This window comes from Aotus nancymaae, unplaced genomic scaffold (genome assembly GCF_030222135.1).
Source record: "Aotus nancymaae isolate 86718 unplaced genomic scaffold, 86718_ANA_hifiasm-v0.15.2.pri h1tg000029l, whole genome shotgun sequence".
NCBI lineage: Eukaryota > Metazoa > Chordata > Mammalia > Primates > Aotidae > Aotus > Aotus nancymaae.
This window is the reverse complement of record NW_026988442.1, coordinates 86,403,433-86,429,339: the sequence shown is the minus strand read 5'-3', so window position 1 is coordinate 86,429,339 and position 25,907 is coordinate 86,403,433. Positions and strand designations below refer to the sequence as shown.

The 25,907-nt window shown below is 51.4% G+C and overlaps 1 protein-coding gene across 2 annotated transcripts in view; it reads right to left on the bottom strand.

The window, feature by feature from the left end:
• Nucleotides 1-10,838: 10,838 nt before the first annotated feature.
• Nucleotides 10,839-25,907, bottom strand: part of GLI2 (GLI family zinc finger 2) — a 195,339-nt gene continuing 180,270 nt past the window's right edge. For both annotated transcript variants that reach the window (XM_064382215.1, XM_012468369.3), the window contains exons 9-13: nt 24,919-25,068; nt 20,689-20,853; nt 18,455-18,736; nt 16,668-17,004; nt 10,839-15,038 (exon numbers count right to left, since the gene is read on the bottom strand). In XM_064382215.1, the coding sequence (XP_064238285.1) occupies nt 12,571-15,038; nt 16,668-17,004; nt 18,455-18,736; nt 20,689-20,853; nt 24,919-25,068 (3,402 nt within the window). In that variant the 3' untranslated portion in view covers nt 10,839-12,570. The remainder of the gene's footprint in view (nt 15,039-16,667; nt 17,005-18,454; nt 18,737-20,688; nt 20,854-24,918; nt 25,069-25,907) is intronic.

The window sequence follows — 25,907 nt, the reverse complement described above, 5'->3', positions numbered from 1 at the left end:
GGGAGAAGACTGATGTCTCAGCTTGCAGACAGTCAGGTAGAGAGTGAGAATCCTTCCCTACTCCACCTTTTTGTTCTATTCCGGCCTTTAATAGCTTGGATGACCTCCACCCATAATAGAGAGGGCAATCTGCTTGACTCAGTTAATCAAATGTCTCACCCAGAAACCAACCCTCACAGACACACCCAGAATAATGTTTAACCAACTATATGGACACTTCATGGCCTTGTCAAGTTGACTCTTAAGATTAATCATCCCAACTGGCTCTTGGGTTCTTGCCTTAGTCAAATGCCAGATGGTGGTATCATTTACTAAGATGAGGAAGACTGGAGAAAGTGGTTTGGGGATGAATATTAAATTGGAGTGCTGATGAGACCTCCAAGGGAATGCCAAACAGGCAGTTGACTATAAGAGCCTAGAGGTCAGGGGGGAGGTGTACATTTGAGAGTGATCAGCACACAGGTGGTATTAAAGCCTTGGGATTGCATAGGCACACCCAGGGAGAGAATGCGGAGGATCTGCTGAGGACAGACCCTGGGAGCCTCCATCACTCAGAGAGCCATGGGATGAGGGGTGCTAGCAACAGGACCAAAAAAAAAATGGTCCTGAGTCAGCCCATTCATGCATTCTCATTTTCAACCTGCCTGAGATTGGGAGTCTACCAGCTGTGACTCTGCTTACCTCGACAGTCATTGATATGGTTTCGGTCTGTGTGCCTGCCAAAACAGCTTGTGGAATTGTAATCCCTAGTGTTGGAGGAGGGGTCTGGGGGAGATGATAAAATCATGGAGGTGGATTTCCCCTTTTCTGTTCTCCTGATAGTGAGATCTGGTTGTTTAAGAGTGTGTAGCACCTCTCCCTTCACTGTCTTCCCCCTGCTCCGGCCACATAGGATGTGCCTGTTTCCCCTTCCCCTTCTGCCATATTTGTGTTTCCTGAGGCCTCCCTAGCCAAGCTTCCTGTAAAGTCTGTAGAAAACCTCTTTTCTTATAAATTACCCAGCCTCAGGTAGTTCTTTATAGCAATGTGAGAATGAATGAATGAATACAGTCATCTAACCTTAATTCTCTGCCCTGCTCAGTCCGCACCAGTCCAATACACACATCTAAGACTCTACTATGTGTCAGTGCCTGCGTAACAAAGACAGGGCTCTGTCAGCAAAAGGCTCCTGGTCTAATGGGGAGATGAACTCTCAGCAGACCCCTTCTGTGCCCCTCTCACTTATTCAAGCATTCATTCCACAACCAGAGACTGAGCCTGGACGTGGTGCCAGCTGAGGTCAGGCAGCCTAGGAATGCAGCCAAATGAAACATGGTCACACTCTCCAGGAGCACAGAGTCTACAGGGAAGACAGACTGAAAATGGGCATTTCAGTAAAATGTTGCAAATTCTCTCATGGAAGATGTTATCATTTGTTCTGCTGAGAGCTAGACCTACCCAGGGAGAAAGGAACCCATGTGGATTTGACAGGACTGACTACCCCTGGCCACCCGCTCCTTCCTTCAAAACCTCGTTGTCAGCATGTGGTACAAAGGCCATATCCAGAAGAAAACAAGTCACTTTATTTCATTTCGTTTTGGTAGTCAGCCTATTTAATGGAGCTTTTCTTGTTTTTCAATACTAGTAAGTCAGGCAGACGAAACTGAGCACGCACATAGTTACATGTGTGCATGCATGCAGCACACATACACACGTGCACACATGCACACGCATGCGCATGAGCGCGCGGCGCGCGCACACACACACACACACACACAGACTCGACCTGTTTTCTGGCTTCTAAATTTCTTAAGTATGAAGCCATTTTCCTCCCTGGCCAAATGGCTGTCTGCAGAGTGCTGGCTGGCCCGTAAATTGTCCCGCCCGTAATATAAAACACAGCCCTTATTGACAGCTCATAAAGCAAGGCCCGGTGTCACTCCCGCCGAGCGGAGGCAATAAAGGGCCCCGGGGAATTACCTCTAGCTCCAGCAGCTGGCCGCGCTGTGGGGACGCCGGCGGCAGGCCTAATGGGTTCTCCTCCCCGCCTTGTAAAGCGTTACATGTAGACATAATTTCACCCCCACCCGGGAGCAATTTCTTTTAGGGAGAGAGGCAGCTCCCTGAAAGAGGTACTGTCTGATGCTCAGCCTGGTGCTGGAATCACAAATGCCCAAGTAAGAGGGCAGTGACCTCCTTGGATCCTCAGCCTCCTCTGTTTCCCTAAGGCTGCTGCTCCCTTCCCCTCAGCCCTCTGGTCAGACCATCTCAGCCAGTGCCAATGTGATGACCCTGGCCCAGCTTTCTCTCTCCAGACCCCTCAGCAGCCCAGGCTTGTGAGACAAGGCCCACCAGGGGCAGAGACGGTTCCCCCATCACCATCCTAAGAGAGTCCTTGGGGCTTCTCTAGACACTCAGCTCCCAGGTAACCGACTGTCCCAAACCTTCTTCACCATTCTTGGACCTCTGATTACCCCTCTCCCAGCAGGCCACCTTGGTGCCTACATCAAGGGATAGGATAGAAGCTCTTTTCTTCCTGGTCCCAAACTTACGAGCAACCTCCAATCATCCCTCTTCTCTTTCCTCTCTCCTGTTCCAGCAGGGGCATTGTCCATCCTGCTGTCTAAGGTCAACCCTCCCCAACCCCTTCCCCTGTTCTGGCTCCCGCCACACACTCTGGTCATCTCACCCCCTACCCGCTAGGTATTTGGCATCTCCCTCTCAGTTGGATCATCTCAGCAACTCTCCACATGCTTAAATCTTTCCCGTTAAAAAAACCACAGACAAAACCTCTCCTGCTATTGCTCTCTCTTCTCTTTTCCCTTTGCTGGTAAACTTCTGAAAGAAGTGGTCACTCCATGATTCCACTTCCAGCTCTGGCCAAATGGCTGTCTGCAGAGTGCTGAGTGTCGTCCCTGCCTCCCTCCCACCCTACACTGCTCCATCGTGCACCAACCCAGCACCTGCTTCTGTCACCAATGAGCTCATTTGGCAAGTGCAAATTACAGTGATATTGAAGCTTATTTGTGCTGTGAAAAAAAATAAGGAGATGGGGTAAGGAGATGGGTAAGGAGATGGGGCTGGTGCGGGGTGCAGTGTTCTAATTTTAAGTAGGGTGGCTAGGATAGCAAAGACCTGAAGGAGGTAAAGTGTGAGTCACGTGGATACTTGGGGAACAGCCAGTGCAGAAGCCCGGAGCATGCTTGGGGCAGCAAGGAGCCCAGGTGGATGACGTGAAGCACAGCAGTGGAGCAGAGTGCTGGTAAACCAGGGGGCGGTAGGGGAGGAAGGGGAATGAGGGCTCTTAGGAGAAGACTTGGGCTGACCCTAGCTTACAAGGCTTTGCACCACTGGCCTCCTTCCCCACTCCTTCAGCCCCTGAGCCTCTGCCAGCCATGCCCGCTTTCCTTACTTACTCACTGGAACCGTGGTCCCCACTCCTCCCTCAGGGCTTTTACACGTGCTCTTCCCTTTTCCTGGAATACCTCTCCCTGCCCTTCTTGTCTGGCCATCTCTCAGACCAAGGCTCAGTTACCATTTTCTCAGGTGTCTTCTCCAGACTCCCTGGCTTGATCAAATCTGCCTATTACATTGTCTCGCAGTACCATGAGCGTTCACGGCCCTGAGAGCTGCAGTTCTCCTCTCTTTGGTTCATGCCACTTTCCCCCATTGTCGACAAGCCTCGTCTTGCTCACCACTCTCTCATCACAGTGAGGTGAGGGCACTGGGGTTAGACCGCCTGAGTCTAAATCCTCATCTGCCACTTAGTGGCAATGTAATCTTGGACAAGTGAACCTAACTAGAGATAACATAGTTCCTATCTGTCGTGTAGGGTTGTTGTGAGGATTACAGAACCGTTCATGTAAACTGCCTATCACAGTGCCTGCCACAGAGTAAACACTGTGAGTGGTAGACACAACCATCGGTCCCAGTTCCTACCTTGCCTGGGGTCCATGTCCTGGCCTTGCCTCCTTTCAAGGATGAAATTCCTTGCCTCTGTGACTTTGGGTACGGCCATGTCACTTGCTTTGACCAACAGAAAGGGATGGAAGTGGCAGTGGACCAGTTCTGAACCCAGGTCCTAGGGGGCCTAGCAAATCCTTGTGTCCTCTTCAACTTCTGCCTTCACCACGAGAAGACTCTCTCTGGGGTCACTGCTGATCCTTCAGTCTGGACCTCAGAACGTGGAGCTGGGCCATTGAGTCCAGCCTGGCATAGATCATCCCATTCTTGGGAAACCCATGGAGCAGTGAGAACAAATGATCATTGCTTCAAGCCTAGGAGTTTGAGGATGGTTTATTTCCAACATTATTGCAGCACTATAACCCACCCATGAGATTTACTGTGTCTGGCATAGTGCTTGGGACAGAGCAAACACTTAGGGTAGCACCCTGTTCACAGTAGCTACGGCACGTCACCAGGATGGCCCTTGTCAGCCTTGCCAGACCTTCAGAGCTACCTTCCTTCCCTGGTCATGTTATCAGCCACAGCTTAAGCAGAAACACAGGACCACTGTGATGGATGGATGGATGGATGGATGGATGGATGGATGATAGACAAAGAAATCATGCTAGATAGACAGAGAGATGATAGACCATAATAGCTAGCTAGATAATAGTTAGATAGATAGGTGGGTAGATAGGTAGATAGAGGAATGGATCTGCTGCAAGGACCTGGCGTTTTGCAATCCTAAGGACTGGTCAAGCGGTCTCTGTAAGGCCCTTTTTCTGTGTCTAATGCTGGAACTTGAAGCCGACAGGCAGGTGGTCAGAAAGGGAGGATACCTGTAGACTGGGGGAGCAAGGACACGCTGGAGCCCACAAGGACAGACAGAGTTGTCAGCGCTTGTTGCTTCTGGCCTTGGTGGTATGAATGTCTTTCTGAAGCCAGGGCCGCCACCATGGCACTAAACACACACACCTGGCCCGGAGGTGGGGCAGCTGAAGGAGGAGCTAGGGAAGGTGGAGGCCCAGATGGCTGCCCCACAAAGATGGGCAGAGCCTGCAAGTAACCGCCAACATAAATGTTCCGTTAAATGCCTGCTGCCTCCCTCTGTCCCTGCAACTCTCCCACAAGAATCTCTCTTGTGACTCAGCCTCACAGAAACACCCAGGAGCAGGAATTCTGAGAAGCATGGTTCAGGCTAGCCAAGTGGACTTGCTGCAAAGTTACTGGGCCTCAAAAATACCTTCAGACCAATTTTTAGGAACGAAGTTATTGATCAAATGAGTTCTTGCAATGGTAGGACTGAGGGTAATCTTTTCCAGGCATATTTCTGTTCCAAATCTATTAGCCAAAGGAATATTTCTGTGATGATGATGTCTCTCAGCACAGAGATATCTTTATTGAACGAACACTCATTAAGGCTGAGAAATATTACATATTTGGTCTCATTTCATCCTTGAAAGGGTTTTTGGGATGGGCAATTTATCAAATCTGTCTCACAGATGAGGACAGTGGGGTACAAGGCCCCTTGTCACTTCCCATAGGCTGGGCCTGGAGCTCTGTAAGGAAGTGAAGATTCGTCTTCCCTGTGTAGAAAAGAGTGGCTGCCACGTAGAGGCCTTCTGGCTGGATCTAACTGTGCTTAAACTCAGATTGCCCTAGTGGCTAACGATGGTGACCAGCCTTTCTTGTGCTCCTGTGCCACCATATATCCTCTTTAGGGAAGCATCTGTGCAAATCTTTTGCCCATTTTTAAGCTGGATCATTTGCTTTCTTACTGTTGATCATGAGAGTTCTGTATACACTCTGGATACAAGTCCTTTGTTGGACAGACGATGAAACAATTATTTTCTCCCAGTCTGCAGCTTGTGTTTTCATTCTCTTATTTCTTGCAGAGAACATATGTTTTAACATTTTATGAAATCCAATTTCCCAAATTTTTCTTTTATGGGTCATGTTTTTTGGTGTCATGTATAATAAATTTTTGTCTAACCTCAGGGCATAAAGATTTTTTATGCCATGGCTGCTTCTAAAAAATGTTATGGTTTTGTATTTTATATTAGCTCTATGATCTATTTAGAGGCAATTTTTGTGAGGTATGAGGTCTAGGTTAAGCTTCATTTTTTTCTGCCTATGGATATCCAGTTGTTTCAACATCCTATGTTTTAAAGACTATCCTCTTCCCACTGAATTACCTCGGCACCTTTGTTCACAGTCCATTGTCATATTTTTGTGGGTCTATTTCTGGATTCTCTATTCCAGGGGTTGGCAGATGTTTTCTGTGAAGGGTAAAATAGTAAATGTTTTAGGCTTTGTGGGCCATATGATCTCTGCTTCGTATGCTTTCATTATATTTAAAAAACCCTTTAAAAATGTAAAAACCATTCTTAGCTCACAGGTCATACAAAAAGAGACCATGGCCAGTATATATCAGTCCATTCTCACGCTGCTATGAAGAGATATCTGAGACTGGGTAATTTATAAAGGAAAGGGGTTTAATTGACTCACAGTTCTGCATGGCTGGGAGGCCTCAGGAAACTTACACTCGTGGCCGAAGGGGAAGCAGGCACTTCCTTCTTCAGAAGGTGGCAGGGAGAGAAGTGCAGAGCAAAGGGGGAAAGGTCCCTTATAAAACCATCAGACGCTGTGAGAACTCACTCGCTGTCATGGGAACAGCATAACCATCCCTATGATTCAATTACCATAAAAAGTTTTGGTTTTGTATTTTATATTAGCTCTATGGGAAACACCAGGCCCCTCCCACAACACGTGGGGATTATGGGAACTACGATTCAAGATGAGATTTGGGTGGGGACACAGCCAAACCATATCAGCCAGATTTGGCCTTTGGGCTACAGTGCGTGACCCTGCTCTGCTCCATTGAGCTGTGTCTTCCCATCACCAATACCACCCTGTCTTAATGATGGCAGCTTCACAGTACGTCTTAAAACCAGGTCGTGTGAGTGCTCCAACTTTATCATGTCTTTTAGTTGAGGCTTTTAGACCGTTTTTATTTTACGTCATTATTGGTATGTTTGCATTTAGGTCTACCATTTCATTCTTTGTTTTTCTCTGTTGCTCTTTTTGTTGTTATTATTCCTATTGCCCCTTTTTTGCCCTCTTTGAGTTATTTGAACACGTTTTTAGTATTCCATTTCAATGTCTCTATTACAGTTTTGCCTACATCCTTTTGTATAGTTTGTTTGGTCTTTTTCTGGTTGCACCAGGGATTAGAATATATATAACTTTGCACAGTCTGCAGATCAATGCTTTCCCACTTCAAGTGAAATGGAATTCTAGAACCCCATACAGGTTCTTAACCCTCTCCACTTATCTAATACTCGTCTTTATGGCAGCTACATACATGGAAAACTCCATCAAACAATGTTATACGTTTTTTTCTCTTACGTGTTGAACGTATTTTAAAGAACCCAAGAGGTAGGAGTAGGCTACCATATTCATGCAGACACTTATCACTTCTGCTGCTCTTCCTCCAGTCCTGATGCTCCACGTTTTCTTTGGGATCGCTTCCCTTCTGCCTTCCAGGGCAGGTCTACGGGCAATGAATCCTCACAGTTTTCCTTTATCTGAGGATGTCCATTTATCTCACAGTATCTATTTTACTTTCATCTCTGAAGGATATTTTCATGAATAACAAGTTCTGGGTTGACAGTTCTTTTCTTTCAGCACTTTAAAAATATTTCACTTACTCCTGGCTTTCATGGTTTCTGATGAGAAATCTCCAGTCCCCTCAGACAAACTCCTATTAATCTTTCAAAACCTGAATCAGATTTGTTTTTCTTTTTTTAACTTTCATTTCAAGTTCAAGGGTACAAATGCAGGTTTGTTATATAGGTAAACTTGTGTCGTTGCAGTTTGTTGTACGGATTATCTCATCACCCTGGTATTAAGCCTAGTACCCTTTAGTCATTTTTTTCTGATCTTCTTCCTCCTCCCAGCCAGATATTTTTCTTGATCTTTCATGACTTCCCCGTTAGTTGATCACTCCCTCCTGAGAGAGAGACAGAGAGAGAGGAAGAAGGAGGAGGAGGAGGAGGAGCGGGAGGAGGAGGAGAAGAAGAAGCAGAAGAAGAAGAAGAAGCAGAAGAAGCAGCAGCAGCAGAAGAAAACAGCAACAACAGGAGAAGAATAAGGAGAGAAAGGAGAAGGAGAAGAAGGAGAAGGAGGAGAAGAGAAAGAAGGAAAAGAGGAAGAACAGGAAGAGGAAGAGGATGAAGAAGGAAGAAAAAGAAGAAGAAAGAAGAAAGGAGAAAGAAGAAAAAAGAATAAGAAGAACCCCCCACTACTGTCATCCTTTTCTGGGTGTATTTATTTTTTATTTTATAGAACTGGGGTCTTACTCTGTCTCTCAGGCTGGAGGACAGTGGTCCAATCACTCCAGCCACGAACTCCTGGGCTGCAATCCTCCTGCCTCAGCCTCCCCAGTAGCTGGGACTACAGGCATATACCACTACACTTGGCTAATTTCTTCTGGGTTTAGAACCATCTAAAATACAGAGTCAGCAGACAGATGGAGATTGCAATGTTGGTCTTACTGTGATAAAAGCTGGACTGAGGCTGTGGTAGGTTGGATTATTTTTTTTGTTTTCTTGTTTTTTTGAGACAGGGTCTCACCCTGTTGCCCAGGCCAGAGTGCAGTGGTGCCATCACAGCTCACTGCAGCCTCCACCTCCTTGGGCTCAGGTAATGCTCTTACCTCAGCCTCCTGAGTACCTGGGACTTCAGGTGCATGCCACTATGCCCAGCTCTTTTCTACTTTTTGTAGAGAGAGACAGGGTTTCACCATTTTGCCCAAGCTGGTCTTGAACTCTTGAGCTCAAGCAATCCTTCGGCCTCCCAAAGTGCTAGGATTACAGGCGTGTGCCACTATGCCTGGTCTGGAGTGTTGCTCAGATACCTGTCTCCCCTCATTGTATAGTAGTGAGCTTCTTAGTTCCACCAACCTGGGGCTCAGCCTAGGAACATTCCTGTTCCTAAGCTAGGTCCAAAGAGGCATCCTGTGTTATCTCTTGCCAATTGGTCCTTCTGCCATCACCACTAGATGTTCGAGCAATCCTCTGGTCCTGGGGGGAGGAGTGACACAGGAGCAGAGCTAAGCTGGTCCAGCAAGCCCAGCCACGCTAAGTCCACCTCAGCTGACTTGCAGACTTAGGAGCTAAACAGACGCCTCCTGTTGTAAGCATTTTTATTAGACAGCACCGCTGGACTGCAGTTAACTTTTTCTGGAATTGGCACCTAGAATCGGAGGCTGCTGCTCCTAAAATAGGTAGCAGAGGTTTGGAACTGAGCAGTGAGGAAACACAGAGGCGGTTGGGAAAAATGGCAAAAAAAAAAAAAAAACGTTGACCTGTGTTATGTGGTGGAGAAACAGTTGGTAAAATTATTGCCTATGATACTTTGGGAGGGAGAAAACGTACCTATGAATTAGTGGAGTCAGGCAGGATGATTTCCAGGCAGAATACTGTAAACATGAGCTTCTTTGAGCTGCAATGATAAGGCTCTAAACGTAATAGACGAGATCAGAAAGGAAACGGCCAGTGTACAAGCAGAACTCAGAACACAAAATCACCTCCCGTCTGTGGGCTCTTCAGCCAGTAGAAGGTCCTCAAATTAATATTAGGTTGGTGCAAAATAATTGTGGCATAAAAGTAATTATTTTTGCATCAGCTTGGTATCTGGCCTGGGAGGCAAAGACCAGATCTGGTGCTATGTTGGTAAAGGATGCTTCAGAGTGGAGACGACATCAGGGATGTGCTCTCCATGCTAATGCCCTTTGTCATCAGGTCCTTGCAAGGAATATGGTGGCCTCGAGCATATCCTTTCAGAACAACAGGGTGCCTACAAACTATCAGGGTGTGGCCCACAGCAGCCTGATGTGTACACGTTGTCAAATGTAGAGAGGCATGCTGCCGAAGGAATTTGGGTGTGGCTTCTGACACCCAGTGGGCTGGCGTCAAATACGTAGAAAACTCGCCTGATGCTTGAGAGATCGCCCTGAGCAAAGCCATCGCCCAGGACTCAAAGGCAACTGAGACTGCTGGAACCTTTTAGGTTCCCAACTTCCTACAGGCAGGAAGAAGCTGAACGTTACTCCACTGCCAAAAGGACTATTTTCCAACATCCTCATCAGAAATTGAAAGGATGATGGAAAGGAGGAAGGCCCCAGCGGTAGAAGCTAGAGCTGTGGAGCGCGACGGCCCGGGAGCCGCTCAGGGAGCACCCACCCCCAGAGCAGGGGCTCTGCAACATCTGCCCTGCAGGACTTCAGATGCCTGAACCGGCGACTGCTGTGTGCCTCCGTCTCCCTTTCCAGATGGAGTGCTCATTAGTGTTACTCTAACCTGGTCCGCCCCTGTATGTTGGGTGTGTGTGCAGGGTGTGAAGGGCAGAAAACCTGTCCTTTTAGTTCGTAAGACTCTGGGTGAAGAAGAACCACACCTTTTGCCAAGGCCAGCTGCTGGGCATCCTGGAGGTGCCACCTGCCTGTCCTGACTCCTTCTGCCTGCACCAGAGCCTTGGGGGTTTGCCCATCTCACCCTGGCCCACCTTGATGAAATGTGCTCCGTCAGAGTGCCCACCAAAGGGACGGTTCTGACCCCAGGAGTGTTTGGGTCTAAGCCTGGCCTGCAATGCATATAGATGTTCAGAGCAGCTCACCGGAACAGCAGTCAGATATTCACTGTGAAATGTCAAACCCTGCCCAGCCCCAAGGAGACAACAAACAGCCAGTAAATGCCTCAGCATTAAACATTTCTTGGCAAAGGCGGGATAGTCAATTTTGACACTGTTAAGAAAAAATACAGCCTAATTTCTGCTGGAATGCACCAAATTTACTGCCCAGGTTCTCATTAACTACTGTCAAGGGAGAGGCAGATAGACAAGATAAATTATGAAAAAATTACTTTTTTAATGTACAAAAAGACTTATTTACAAGTTGAGCATGTCATCTCAATTCATAGCATGTAGAAAAAGCTAAAAATGTTTTGGAGATATAAATTTGGCTGGATGACTCACCTACAGTATATTCAGGGATGTCTTCTGTACAGAATATATACAGGTTGGGACTAGCAAGGGAAATCCTAACGGGAAGGCAGTGAACACCACCGCAGAGCCCCAGACCCTTAGCAATGTTCCCTGGCTTTCACCTGCAGTTGGCCTTGTCTCTGGACAGTTTGATACGCTGGGATGCAGGGGGCCCAGATGATGATGGCCTTGTCCTCAAACTCTCCTAAGAAGTTCCTCACTGAGGCCAAGGTCACAGTCAGAGTCACACGCTGAGTCGTGCTGCTAGTTTGGCAAGGTTGCCACACATTCCCCATGAGAAGGTTTGGGGTGTGTGTGTGTGTATATGGTGGGGAAGATGCACCAATTCACCCTCCAGTGTGTCCAGGAAGGATGTCTCCCGAAGCCAGTTCCAAATTCCATTTCCAGGTGGGTCTTGGTCACACTGACCAGGAAAATTCAATGACCTGAGGATCAACCCCTTCCCTTTCCACGCCCATCCATACCACCACACGTCATTCTCTGCCCAGTGACTGCGGGGGCAGAAGGAAGGGAATCCGGAGGACACCAGGCCTGCACGCTGTGGCTTGGCGGAGAACACTGGGCTTCTGGTGAGTGCTGGGGAGCCTGGGCTGCTGTCAGGCCGTGGAGTTTTTCGTGGTAAATGGGTGGACATTGCATCGGAGAAACAGGATTGGGTAAACACATGACTTCGTCTTCCTACTGGGAGATCCCCAGGGCGGCCTGAGGCTCTGCCCCGAGTGCACCGTCACTCCTTGAGGCCTTCGTCGATCCCTAACCCACAGCGGCTCCAGCAGCCCTGAGGTATTTAGAAACAAGTCTTCTTTTCAGGAAGGGCTACATTCTACATGCAAACACTGTAAACACGGTCTGGAGAGGCCAGGGCAGCTTCTGGGCTTGCCCCGAGGAGTCCATTTTTTCTTTCCTTTTTCTGGTGATACTTACATCCTTTATTCATTCATACACACTTGGATGGGCTGCCAGTCCCAAACTCGGCTTTATGGGGTAGAAGAGCCAGCTCTATCAAACCTGGACTCAGAACGTGCTTCTGAATCATCCAGGTATAATCTGTGCTTTTCCTCTATGACAAGGGATGCTGGAGACCTTGAGAATTAGGCTTCACAGAGGAATTCAGGTGGGACCAGAAATTCCTTTTCCTCGCAAGTAGCAGAAGAAGCTTACATTTCCAGAATATCCAGTATGGCATTCAGATTCAAACCCAAATGCTCCCTACCCTCTTTCTGCATATCCTTGGAAAGCCTTTGGCCAGAGTAATCCCTCGTTAGCCAAATGTCAGCCATGAGGAAGCCAGAACAGAGTGGTCCTGTAGGCACCAAAAGGCTAGAGAGCACGGTGTAAATGAGTTTTGCATTCTTTCCTGTTGTATAGAGACTTCTTCCATTGTTCTGAGGGATAATCCAGAAGACCAGAGAGGATGCCCATAAACCTTCTCTTAAAACATCTGTCGTCTGAACGGCCATTGGGCAACAACCCCTCGTGCCTATTTAATACTTTTTTGGAAAAAGACAAAACAGCTGGAACCCCTAGGCTCTGGGCAGCGATGACCTCTCCGGGTGCACTCAGCACCAGGTGCTCGGGGCTCTAGGTCATCATGTTCAGGAACTTGCTCTCCTCCGCGAGGCTGGTGAGCATGGAGCTCATGTCCCCGACAGCCATGTTGCTGATGCCTGGGGGGATGGAGGGCAGGGTCAGGGAGTTTCGGGGGGTGGTGAGGCGGGAGGAGTTCTGGGAGAGATTGTGGAGGAGGCTGGGGCTCAGAGCACCCGAGAACAAACTCGAGTGATCGCCATCATCCATGATGGCATCGAAGTCAATCTGGGGAGCCTCCAGAAGCTGGGAGTCCACAGTGCTGGACACTTGGTTAACCCCTGGTGAGGGCAAGGGCTGGGGCTGGATGCTGTCTGGGCAGGCCTCTGGCTGTGGTGGCTGGGACTGCATGACTTGGCAGCCCCCGAGGTTCTTCAGGCCTCCATCCTGTTCATACATGTGGATCTGGCCATAGTAGTAGAGCATGCTGTGGTCCGGGGGCACCCCTGAGTCTGGCAGAGGCGGCTGGGGAGGCACCGACCCCATGGTGCCCATAGCTCCCTTGGGCACAGCCTCTGCTGTCTCCTGACTGGACGGCATGGCAGCCATGGCATGGCCTGTGGCCCTGGCATAGGCCAGCTGCTGCTGCGCAGCACGTACCCCACGGTGGCGGCCAGCGGGGCTGGGCTCGGGTGGAGGCTGGGGCTGCACTAGGCCAAAGCCTGCTGTAGCCACTCCCATTGGGCCTGGCTGGGGCTCCATGAAGCCAGGCTGGCGGGCAGGCAGATGGCTGGGAACCTGGTGGTAGCCCTCCTGGCTCATGGGGGCTGCCAGGTGATGGCTCTGCTGTGGGTAGCTCTGGACTGGGTGAGGTGGTGGCACTCCAGCCAGGGCTGAATTGAGGACCCCGAGTTCCCTGTGGCGGTTGTCCATCATGGTAGGGTCAGGGGCAACTTCCGTCTGCTGTGGGTGTCCCAGATGGCCTGGCTTGGCTGGCATGCTGCTGCAGGATGGGGCGAACTGGCTGAGGGCCCTGCTGATGGTGCTGGGGCTCAGCTGGGGGTGGGCTTGGCCATAGCAGGCATGGGGGCTCATAGTGGTAGTCACGCCAGAACACTGGCTGCCTGCCACCGGCTGTCGCAGCTGTTGTATGTAGTTTACCCTGGGCATGCCCTGGGAAGGGGCTCCGCTGCGGAGCTGAAGGTGCGGCTGCGTGCTGTCCAGGCCCCCAGGACTCGCCTGTAGGCCTTGTGGACTGTAGCCTGGGTACTGGCCAAAGGCTGGCTTCTGCTGCACCACCGCCAGGTTGCCCTGAGGAAAGGGTGGGGGCTTCACCTGGCTGGCCAGGGCGTCCACCGTGCCGGAGCTCACCTCATTCCACTGCACAGGCATGTTATTTTTGTTCAGGCTGGAGGGCGCCCCAAAGCCCAGCTGGCATCCTCCCAGCACAGGGGCGGAGGGGCCCACGTTGGAGTCCGCAGCCACCATCCTCCGCTGGCCGTGCAGCCCCGGGCTGGGCAGTTTGAGGTTGTCAGAGAAGCCAGTGCTTTCCGTGGGATACACCTGCCCGGCAGCTTCATCCAGAGCGCCACTGGCGTGCGCCTTGATGTACTGCACCACGTCGTCGGGCAGCACCAGGTCGTCCTCCGGCAGCCCCAGGTCAGCCTCGGGTCCCGCGCTGTCCGCTCCTGCCGCCACGGCCTCCATCACCATGTTCTCACTGATGCTGGGCGGCCGGGGCGAGTAGGTGCCGCGGGCCAGGCCGCCGTCGGTGCTCGGGTGGCTCTGCAGGCGGAGGCCTCGCCTGTCGGTACAGGGCGGCAGCGGGCCGGGGTTCACGTTGTGGGCGCTGTGGAAGCGCTGCACCCGCGGCAGGGCCAGGGCATCGGGCCGCCGCACAGGGTCGCTCGCCCGCCTGGCGCCGCCGCCCGGAGCCTCGTGAGGGAAGGCGGGTGCGACCCCTGCATGGCCGTGGCCATAGGTCGGCCCATCGCTGCCACGCCGCGGCCCCAGCGGGCGTGGGCAGCCGGGGGGCAACGCGCGCTCTGGCGCATCCAACAGCGCCAGCCTGGTCCGCAGGCTCATGCGCTCCAGCCCTGGCAGCGGGGTGGGCGGGGGGCCGCCCGTGGCCGCTGCGTACTTGGCCCGCAGGCTGTACTGCTGCGCGGGCGTGAGGTTGAGCAGCCCGGAGCCGCCGCTGCACTGGCTGGCCTCGCTCGAGCGCCGCGACGCGTCCGTGGAGATGGGGTCGTAGGAGTCTGCGGAGCTGGCATTGTGCGGGCGGCCGGCGCCCAGGGGCGAGGCCTCGCTGGAGCGGCGGCTGGAGAAGTAGGGAGAGATGCCGGAGGAGCGGCGGCTCACGGTGTAGGCCGAGCTGACTGTGCTGGTGGAGCTGTCGCGGCGCTCCTGCAGCTGGCTCAGCATGGTCACCTCGCTCGCGGACAGCTCCGACAGTCGCGGGTTGGGCAGCAGCCCCGAGGGCCCGCCGCCCCCACTGCCGCTGAAGTTTTCCAGGATGGAGCCTGCAGGAAAGCAGAGGGGTCAGCATCGGGACAAGGGTTGGGTGGCTGCTTGCTTTGACCATGCTCAGTCATCGCGCTGGGCCTGGAGCCCTAGAAGAGGGCCTGGAACCCAGGAGGCACTCAGGAGATGCACGTTTTCTTTCTTTCTTTTTCTTTTTAGAGACAGGGTTTCCCAGGCTGGCCTTAAACTCCTGGGCTCAAGGGATCCTCCCTCCTCAGACTCTGGAGTAGTTAGGGCACACGTGCCACCACGCCCAGTGACCAGATGATTTTCCAATAAAGAAGGGGAAGGAAAAAGTAATACGTAAACAAATGGTGGCACTTAATGCTAAGGGTGGGCGAGGGAAGCCAGGAGGCCTAAGTCCCTGTCCTAACTCTACCATTATCTGTCTGGCCCTGAATTCTCCTTTGTCTGGCCTTATTCTCCAGCTGTAGATAAACGTGCATCTCCACAGGACTGAGTTACACAGAGGAGGGGATGAGCAGCCCAGGAAGGCCCAGGCCTGCACCCTCCTGGCACTGCACCCTCCTGGCACTGCACCCTCACAGTCCATGGAGGTGTTGTCACCTGGGCTCCCCTGAGTTGGAGTTGAAGGAGCAGGATATTACAGGGAGTGCCCTGAGGTCCATACCCATGGAAGGAAAGAAAGGAAAGACAGGCTACAAGAGTGGGCAGAGGAGAAGTGAGCCCAGGATGATCTCACGGGGAGCCCAGGACCTCCAATGGCTCTTCAGTGCTGCCTGAGCTGGGCACGTCTCTGAGCTTCGTCTTGATGGCTGGGCCTTTATACTCCTGCAGTGACCAGTCATTGCATATGGGCCTGCTGGGAAGGGGTAACTTTGGGTGGGGCATCTGTCTGCAACTCAGGAGATCCCTGTAGGCGGCTGAGAATTCAAGGCCATTTACCAGCAGTCCCCAAAAGTTGGGACACCAAATCCTCCGTTCAAGTGAAAGCAGGTGGTACACCAGCGTCTACCACAGTGGGCAGCCCGGCACAATCCCAGGGCACAGAGTTGGTACCCAAGACATGCTCGCTAACGATGCCTTCCATCTCAGAGCCTGGCCGGCACCTCCTGGGGCTGAGCACAGTGCTGCCTCTTCCATGAAGTCCTCCTTGCTTGTACCCAGCTCAATGTGCTTCTCCTTCCTCTGCACAGCTCTACCCTGAGCTCTGGTTTGGCGGTACCCGGCTCATTCTGCAGTAGGGTGTAAATCTGGTGGCACAAGCTTTTAAGCATACGCTCCTTTGGGACTGGAATTCAACGGTTCTCCTGCCTAGGGCCTTTGACATGGTGCCCACAGCAAGTGCCTAATCAGTGAATGAATGACTGGGTGAGGAAGAGGATGATGTGAGCAGGGCCTGCTTGTTTTGGGGGGTTACAGGGATTCAGCATGGTGCAGTTCAAGGAGCATGGGTTTTGGGGCCACATAGACTAGGCTATCACCTCTGCCATTGGTTTGGGTGAGGCGTTTCACCTCTCTGAGCCTCAGTTTCCTTTTCTGTACTGGGCTGGTAAGATCCTGTAGGCATCCGGTGAGACAGCACTGGTGCTTGGTGGGTGTAAGCCTAGCTGGTGTTGCCCCAGACTCTCTCCCGCCCCATCTGCAAACTCCCGGCCTTCACTCACCACTTCCCGGGAGGGGAGGCAGCTTGGTGTTCCGCGTGTGTGGAGTCGGCCCGGCCCATGAGCAGGAATCCTTGAGTGACTTGAGCTTCTCCTTCTTGAGCTGCTCAAATCGGTGCATGGTGGTCATGTGTTTGCGCAGCTGGAGGCCACCGGTGGAGGGGGCAGCCAGGGCTGAGGTGTCGGCCCCTGGGGGTGTGTCATCCAGCGCCGTCAGGTCTCCCAGGCTCCCGGGCCCCGTCCCCGGCATCTCCACGCCACTGTCATTGTTGGGGGCACTGCCCAGGGGAGAGGGCTCACTGCTGCAGGACGACTGGGCCCCAGGACTGGACTGACACAGCTGTAGGGGACGAGGTAAGAAAGTACAGACTCAGAGGGTGTGAGAGTCCACCAGGTCCTGCCTCTAGGCCTGCACATGCACCACACCCTTGCACACCCTGGGGGGCTGGGGGGCGAGAGAAGGAAGCTGCCTTGTGGAGGAGCATGTAAAGCATCACGAGTCAGTTTGCTCAAAATGGTCAAGTCATTTCACTTCTCTTAACCTTGGCTTTCCCTCCTATGAGACGGACCTGAACTGATTCCGGTGCAGGGTTAGTGGGTGGATAGACAGCAGGCAGCATGCAGAAGGCACCCAGTATGGCATGAAAGAAGGCACTTAATCCCCCAAACAGCCATGTACCCAGATGAGGTGAGGAATGAAAACCTGCTGACTTGGTAGCTTCAACCAGACAGGATGATCTCAAAAGGCCAGGGGCAGGTTGTTGGACAGGGAAAGGATGACCGTGGAGGCGGACCTGTGGGATGCAGCCCTTGCCTAAAGGGCCACCCCAACGCAGCCTTCCCTCTGGGTTAGGAAGAGTGGGGCAGGGAGCTCGTGGCACATGTACACAGTGCAGAATGCCAGAGATCGGATGACATCCACAGAACTCGGCTCTGAGCCCAGATGAGGATGCACCACTTCTGGGCTCATTGCTAGGCCAAATAACCCCAAATTCCAGCTTCCTTAGGAAGCTGCGCTCTTCCATCCCCTGAGGACAAAGGCTTCATGGGAGCAGGGACCCTCAGTAGCCTGGACGCACGCCTCCCTGTCACTCTGTCCCTGACACAGCCTGGCGCCCCTGCTTCCTAGCACCTGCCAGCTCCACTCTGGCTGCCAAGGGCAATGGCCCCACCTGCAGTGCCCTGCCGTGTGCCTATCTGGGCCTACCTGCCTAGGCCTATGAGGCCTGGACTGACGGAAGTCTCTGCCAGGCAGCAGCATGAACCAGCTCCCCAGCCACCCTCACTCCCCCAGCCCACCCACACATGCCCAGCTCCTTGGCTCACCTCAGTACCGTCTATCCTTAGGGGAGGTACAGTTGGGAAAAAGAGGTGGAGACAAAGAACAGGTGGTTAGAACAAAAGGAGTGGACACCAGAGGGGTGGGATGCAGAGACAGGACAGAGGGGTGGGGGCTGGCAGCGGCGCTTGGGTGCTGGCTGGAAAGGCGGACACGCAGAGGCCACCCCCGCCCTGTGCAGGTCCACCGTACAGGGCGGCATCCCCCTCATCCAGGGCGCTGCCACACACCCAGCAGGAGCCTGGTCAGAGCAGAATGGGACCTGGACAAGACAGGTTCCCCATGAGACCCAAGGTGGTGAAGGGGGAAAGCCAAGTTGGAGGAGAGAGGAGGGACACTGATGTGACCTTAGAGGGGGACCTTCGGGCAGAGCCCACAACCGCAGTCAGGGTTGGCCCTGGGCATGGCTATGGAGTCGCCTTACGCGGCTGGGCTGCCCAGCTACGCTTACCCCGGAGCTCTCGGTCTTGATGGCTCTGACGTGCAGGCAGTCCTCCACAGCCTGGCTGGTGCTGCTGGCCTCGGCGCTGTCCTCAGAACCACGGCCGCCAGGCTCGGCGCCGGCCTCACTATCCCCGTTCTCTTTGAGCAGCGGTGTGCGGAGGTGCACGTCGTTGCGCTGCTTCTTGGTGACGTGGGCATCTGGGCCGTGGACCGTTTTCACATGCTTCCGGAGAGAGCTGGGGTCTGTGTATCTCTTGGTGCAGCCTGGGATCTTGCAGATGTAGGGTTTCTGCGGGGAGAAGCAGGGCTGTGTCATGGATGGGGGTACAAGGATCAACTCTGAAGGGTGCTCTCCCTGTTCTCCTGAAGCTTTCCATGTCCCTCGGCACAGCCTGACTGGCAATGTCAGTAGGTGCTCTGTCGAATTTGCAGCCAGTGCTCCATGGACAGCGTCATGCCTGACCCAGGCCCGCAGAAGCCTGGCCGTAGCCTGGTTTGTCTGCCGCCTGTTCATGCAGGTAAGCGCATGGCCTAGGGGAGTCCCGCCACAAGAGGCTGGGCACACACATGCCTCGTGTAATCACAGTGCTGCCTCTTGGGGAACAGGGCAGTGGGGTTTTTAGTACTAGTAGCAAGTGTATGAGCTCAGTGTACAGTGTGACACGGCTAGCAACCCTGATTTCTCTGATGAAGAAAGGCAGGATCAGGGAGACAAATGAACAGGTTCCAAGTCATCCAGTAATGGGGTGAAAACCCAGGGTTTCCGAACCTCAGTCCTGGACCCATAAACACGCGCACATGCACACGCACACACACACACACACACACCACGTCTACACACAAACACATATACACAAGTACATATACATATACATTCGTAAGTGTATGTATGTATGTGTGTATATAGATGCGGGGGAGTATGTGTGTATCTGTATGTGGATATGTGTGTGCACTCATACTCCCCGGCATCTATACACACACACACACACACCACGTCTACACAAAAACATAAACACATATACATGTGAAAGACTCTCAGGGGTTCAGATGCCTTGAAAATTCCTCTAACTTCTTACAAGCATATACACATATACATATGTGTTTATGTGTTTGTGTTTTTGTGTAGACGTGGTGTGTGTGTCTAGATGCGGGGGAGTGAGTGCACACACACTCATATCCACATACAGATACTCACACACATACTCCCCCGCATCTATACACACACACACACATACATGTGCACACACACTCCCCTCTAAGGCTGGCGCTTGTCCATAGAGACTCTCAGGGGTTCAGATGCCTTTGAAAATTCCTCTAACTTCTTACAAGCATTAGAGCAAAGTCCCTTTGGGGTCTAGGATGTGCCTAAACTTTTAAAAAGATACTTTTCTGAGTAAACCTGAGCGACAGTCATTGTGTGACTGGGCCGGGACACCACCGGCTCTTGCCTGGCTTCTCTCCCTGGTTCTCACACCCCAGATAGGAGCTCCGCCTACCCAGGAAGACAGGGGCTGCTCTGTGCCCCATTTGCTGGGGCGGACAGCCACGGTAGGCCCAGGCTGCGCTAACAGCCGGAGCATGTCACTGCTGGCTGCTCAAGCCAACAGGCCAGGGGGCTGCCAACGAGTGCCAAGCTCAGGCAGCACTGCTCTGCTTCCCCCAGGCAGCAGGGCAGCTGCTCCCCAGTGGGACACCTGCCTGTGGTGGAAAGGGAATTTCGGGGTGTGAAGTAGTGACCCAGGGTATTTTCACAGCTTCAGAGGAATCATCCCTCTCTGGTACTGGGGAAAGTCATTTCATCTCTGAGTATTCGTTTCCACATGTAGAGGACGGGGAGGCAGAACCCACCCAGCATCCCCGAGGAACAGGGAGCAGATGCATGTTAAGCACTCCGAGATCAGAGAGGCCACTTCCCTGCCTCAACTTCAGCTCCCAAGGACCTCACGATGGCCTCTGAGGAGGGCACTATTATATTTATTACAGAGATAAGAAAATGGAGGCATAGAGAGGGTCAGTACGCCATGGGACCTCATGGGGCATCTTTTAGAGGAGAGGATGTGGCACAGAGAGACTGGTCTGTCCAGGTCTCAGAGTCTTGGTCTGTGTCTGAGTATGTGCAGCCGGTCAGGGGTTGGGGAGGGACACCAGGCATCTGGCTATCTACTGGCCTGCAGATGCCTACAAGCCATGGGGTGTTGGTGGGGCCCCCGTGTGCATGCCCAGTGTGTGCCCCGGGGGTACCTCATTGGAGTGGGTGCGGTTCTGGTGCTTGGCGCGGTCCGAGGCGTTGGAGAAGGCCTTGTTGCAGCCCTCGTGCTCACACACGTACGGCTTCTCCCCGGTGTGGGACCGCAGGTGCGTCTTCAGGTTCTCCAGGCGTGAGTAGGCCTTCGAGCAGCCCTCGAACTAGAAGGAGGCGGTTCAGTCAGTCCAGGCTCCCCAGGGGACCCAACCTGGAGGCCGGGCTGCTGGTTTCCCTGCCCTACTCTGCTCCACCCCATCAGTGCACCCAGAAGCATGCGTTTTAAAGATGTTACTTTCCTTTCCTGAAAACATGGAAAGGGCTGAAAAGTGCAAAGAGAAAATGAAAAACCACCGGCCGCCCAGGGGGTGCCACCACTAACACGCCGGTAAGTTTCCTTCTGGTGACTCTGCAATGCATCTCCACGTCTTTAAAGCCAAAAATTGGGAACATATCAAGTATTCAGTTACATATTCTATTTTTTAAAATCAGCAGCACATTCCTGTATCATTAAACTCTAAACTATTACTTTGAACTGATTCCCAATACCACTCTCGATTAGAATTTTTCTGCACACTAAAATGTGCCGAGAATAAAATTCAGTCTTTCAAGTCCTTGAGCGACCCGGCCACCCTCACCTTCACTCTGGCCACGCTGGTCTCCTTTCAGTTCTTTGACCCCACTAAGTTCTTCCTGGCTTGGGGCCTCTGCCTACTACTGGCCTTTTCTGGCTGGAACCTTTCGCAGCCCCCACCCAATGTGGTTCCTGGCCCAGGTCCCTCTGAGAGCGTTTTTCTAATACTCTCAATCACAACACTCTACTCTCTCTCCGTTATTCCCCTTGGCATGATTTATAATGATCTTAATCATTTTGTTACCCAGCCTTCTTACTAGAATACCAGCTCCACAGAGCAGGAATCTTCTGGGTCTTATTCATTGCTGTGTTCCTAATATTTAGCGCCTTGGCACTCAAGAAACATTTTTTGGAAGGAAGGAGGAAAGGAGGGAGCAAGGGAGAGAGGAAGGAAAGAAAGGAGGTGGGAGAGAGGGAAGGAAGGAGGAAGGGGAGAAGGAAGAAGAGATCATTGCAGGGAGCTCTGGAGCTCCAAAGATACTGCGGCTGAACTGAATAGATGCATGAAAACTGCCCTCAGGAGGACACGTACATCCCGGTAGGAGCTGTCTCATTCCTCACATCCTCCCCTTTATTCCTGACCAGTCTGATTGAGCACGCTTGGCTCCAAATGCCTTTTATCTGTTTCCACAACTGATAGCTCATATCATCAAAGGGCTATGATTTGCCATCACTGAGGATGTTAAGAAAATAACTTGTTGCAATGGGCCCCAAAGAGCCAGAACAATCTTGCAAAAGGAGGACAAGTTTGGAGGACTCATATGTTCTAATTTACTTCCTACACATTGACAGTAATGAAGACTGCATGTGGTAGTGGTATAAAGAGAGACACAGAGATCCACGCAATAGAACTGGCAGTTCAGAAGGAAACCCAGATGCTTAAGGTCAATTGAGTTTTGACAAGGGTGCCAAGACCATTCAAGTAGAAAGAACAGCTTTTCAACAAATGAACTCAGACAACTGCATAATCACATGCAAAAGAGTAAGTTTGGATCCCTACCTCATACCATGTACAAACATTAACTCCAGGCAGGGAATGGTGCTCACGCCTGTAATCCCAGCATTTGGGGAGGCTGAGGCAGGTGGATCACCTGAGGTCAGGAGTTCAAGACCAGCCTGGCCATCGTGGTGAAAACCTGTCTCTACTAAAAATACAAAAAATTAGCCAGGTGTGATGGCACATGCGTGAATTCCAGCTACTTGGGAGGCTGAGGCAGGAGAATTGCTTGAACCTGGGAGGCGGAGGTTGCAGTGAGCCAAGATGGCGCCATTGCACTCCAGCCTGGGTGACAGAGGGAGAAGACTCTGTCTCCAAGCAAACAAACAAACAACTCCAGATGGACCAAAGACCTCAATGGAAGAGGTTTATTATAAAACCCCTTATACACACATATATTTCCGTTTAAAAAATTTTTATTTTTTTTAGAGTGCCAGTATTCAATATTTCTATAAATAAAGTCTATCTTTATAAACTATAAAACTCTTAGAAGACAACATAGAGATAAATTTTTGTGACCTTGGATTAGGCAATGGTTCCTTAGCTATGACGCTAAAAGCACAAGCAATTAAAAAATTAGACAACCTCAAAATTAAAAACTTTTGTGCTTTAAAGAAAAGTATCAGAGAAATGAAAAGAAAACCGAGAGAATGGGAGAATTATTTGCAAGTTATATATCTGATAAGGGTCTAGTAACTTAGACATATAAAACATTCTTACAAGTTAACAACAAAAAGACACCCAGATTTCAAAATGGGCACTATTTGAGTAGACAGTTCTCCAAAGAAGATACACAAACGGCCAGTAAGCTCCTGAAAATGAAGTTCAACATCATTAGTCACTAACTAGGGAAGTGCCAATCAAAAACACAATAAAATACGACTCTATACCCACTAGGATAAGGCCAGAATAAAAAAGACAGGTAACAACCAGTGTTGGTGAAGATCTGGGGAATTTGGAACCCTCATTCATTGTGGGTGGAAAGTTAAAATGGAGCAGTGTTTTTGGAAAACAGTCTAGCAGTTCCTCAATTGCCATATGACTTAGCAATCCCACTCCTAGTTACACATACCCAAGAGAAGTGAAAACGTTATGTCCATATAAAAACATGAACGTACATATTCATAGCAGCATTATTCATAATAGCCCCAAAGTGAATGCAATGCAAATATCCATCAACTGATGAATGCATAAACAAAGCATGGTCTAGCCATTCAATGGAATATTAAGAAATAAAGTATGTGTGCATGCTACAACACAGATGAGACCTTGAAAACGTGTTAACCGAGAGAAGCAAGACACAAAGTCACGTATTGTATGATTTCAGTTTTTATGAAATTTCCAGAATAGGCAAATCCATACAGAGAGAAAGCAGATTAGTAATTGTTCAGGGCTGTGGGAAGGAGAGAATTCGGAGTGGCTGCTAATGAGTACAGGTTATCTTTCTGGGGTGATGAAAATGTTCTGAAATTAACTAGTAGCAATTGTTGTACAAATTTGTGAATATATTAAACACAACCAAATTGTACATTTTCTTAAAAGGATGAACTTTATGGTATGTTCATCTCTATTTTTGGTAGTGATCCATGAGATGATGGCTTTGTCCCCTTTCCACAAAGGCACAGAGAGTTATTTCTCAATAAAAAAACTGACATGCCAACAAAGGTAGCATATTTCACTGGATCCTGGACACCACTGATTTTAAGACAGTCTGACTTCAGAGATATTAAGGTGAAAATAAAATGTATGTCTCAGAATCTATAAAACAGGAATTCACAAAGAGGAGTTCCCAGATGTTTCAGCTGTAGCTAAAACCATGTCCGCTTTTGAGGGGCAAAAACGTAAGTCTCTTGAACTATAGTCATAAATCCTGTTGACCTAAAGGAGACCACAGAAAAGGTCTTTGTGCTCACTAAAAAAAAAAAAAAAAAACAGTAACTCAGCTGGGAGCTGTGGCTCAAGCCTGTAATCCCAGCACTTTGGGAGGCTGAGGCAGGTGGACTGCTTGAGCCCAGGAGTTCAAGAGTGGCCTGGGCAACATGGTGAAATCCCGTCTCTACAAAAAACCACAAAAATTAGCTGGGTGTGGTGGCATGTGCCTGTAGTCCCAGCTACTCAGGAGGCTGAGGTGGGAGGACTGCCTGATCCCAGGAGGTGGAGGCTGCAATGAGCTGCCTGGGTGACACAGTGAGACTTTCTCAAACAACAAATAAACAAAAAACCTTCAACCCAAATGAGTTTTAACCTATCGTTGCTCAAGCTCTGAAGCACCAATGATGTTTTTTTTCTCTGCAGAGTGCTATGGAGCAGTCCCTCTGCCCAGCGTCACCCAGCCAAGCAAACTGCAGGAGGCAGCTCTGCCTTTGGGCTGACAATCACAGACACACTCACACACTTCTCTGTGCTTACCAAGACGCTCACACCCACAGAACAAATCCATCAAGGTCTGGGACAGCACGAGGCGAGGGGCCTCCAGGACCCGAACAGGCTTCTGTCCCAGAGCCCCTGCTGTGGCCGGCCACCTCCAAACACGATCCCCCTGGCCAGGCTGACGGGCCGGTCCTGACGCCGCGGCGGGGGTGGGGAGAAGCCACTCACCGTGCACTTGTGGGGCTTCTCGCCCGTGTGCCGCCGCATGTGCACCACCAGCATGTACTGTGCCTTGAAGGGCTTCTGCTCCCGCGTGCAGGCCTGCCAGCGGCACACGAACTCCTTCTTCTCCCCGTGGATGTGCTCGTTGTTGATGTGCTGTCGGGAGGGAAATGCCCAGGAGTGGGTAAGCAGGGCCACGAGGCCCACAGACCACCCCCGGCTGTCAGCTGACCACCCGCCCCGGCACGCCCCCTGGCCCTCCCTGACCTGCGTGCAGACCACCCACCCTGCTGACGCCACCTATTATGTTCAGACCATGCTCCTCATTGCCCATCCCACCTACTACGTGCAGACCACTGACCCAACAAGATCACCCCTACAAGCCAGGCCACGCCTCCTCATGAATAATCACTAGCTGCCATTAAATGAAGGCCTACTGTGTGCCGCTTATTTTCCCTACATTTTCCAATCAGTCATCAAAGTGACCATCTATACTGGGCAAAGGCATCCCGTGCACCCCGGCCTGGGCTCGGGACTCTGGTGTGAGATGCTCCCAGGCTGCAAACCGTAGGCACTAATTAACCGCAGCAAGGCAAGCGTCCTGTAGTGGGTGCGTGAGAAGCCTCTCCTAAGCTTGCCCCATTGTTTCAGAGGTTTGTAAATAACATGTTTTGTTATAACAGAAAAACAACACATGCTCATCTCTATTTTTATATTGACCCATGAGATAATGGCTTTGTCCCCTTTCCACAAAGGCACAGAGAGTTCAGCGGCCTGCCCAGGGCCCTGGCAGGCGATGTGGCAGGGCCAGATCTGACCTTAATGGTGGGCTCTGGGCACTGCTTGGGGCTCACTCTGGGAGAAAACAGCCTAGGCGAGTGAGGTGGGAAAGCCAGCGCAGCACGATTAACCCCGCCGTGTATCTCGGGTCAGGCGGGGCTTTGCTTCCCCATCCCGATGGCGAGGCCAGGACATTCAGGTCTTGGAGGCCTCCC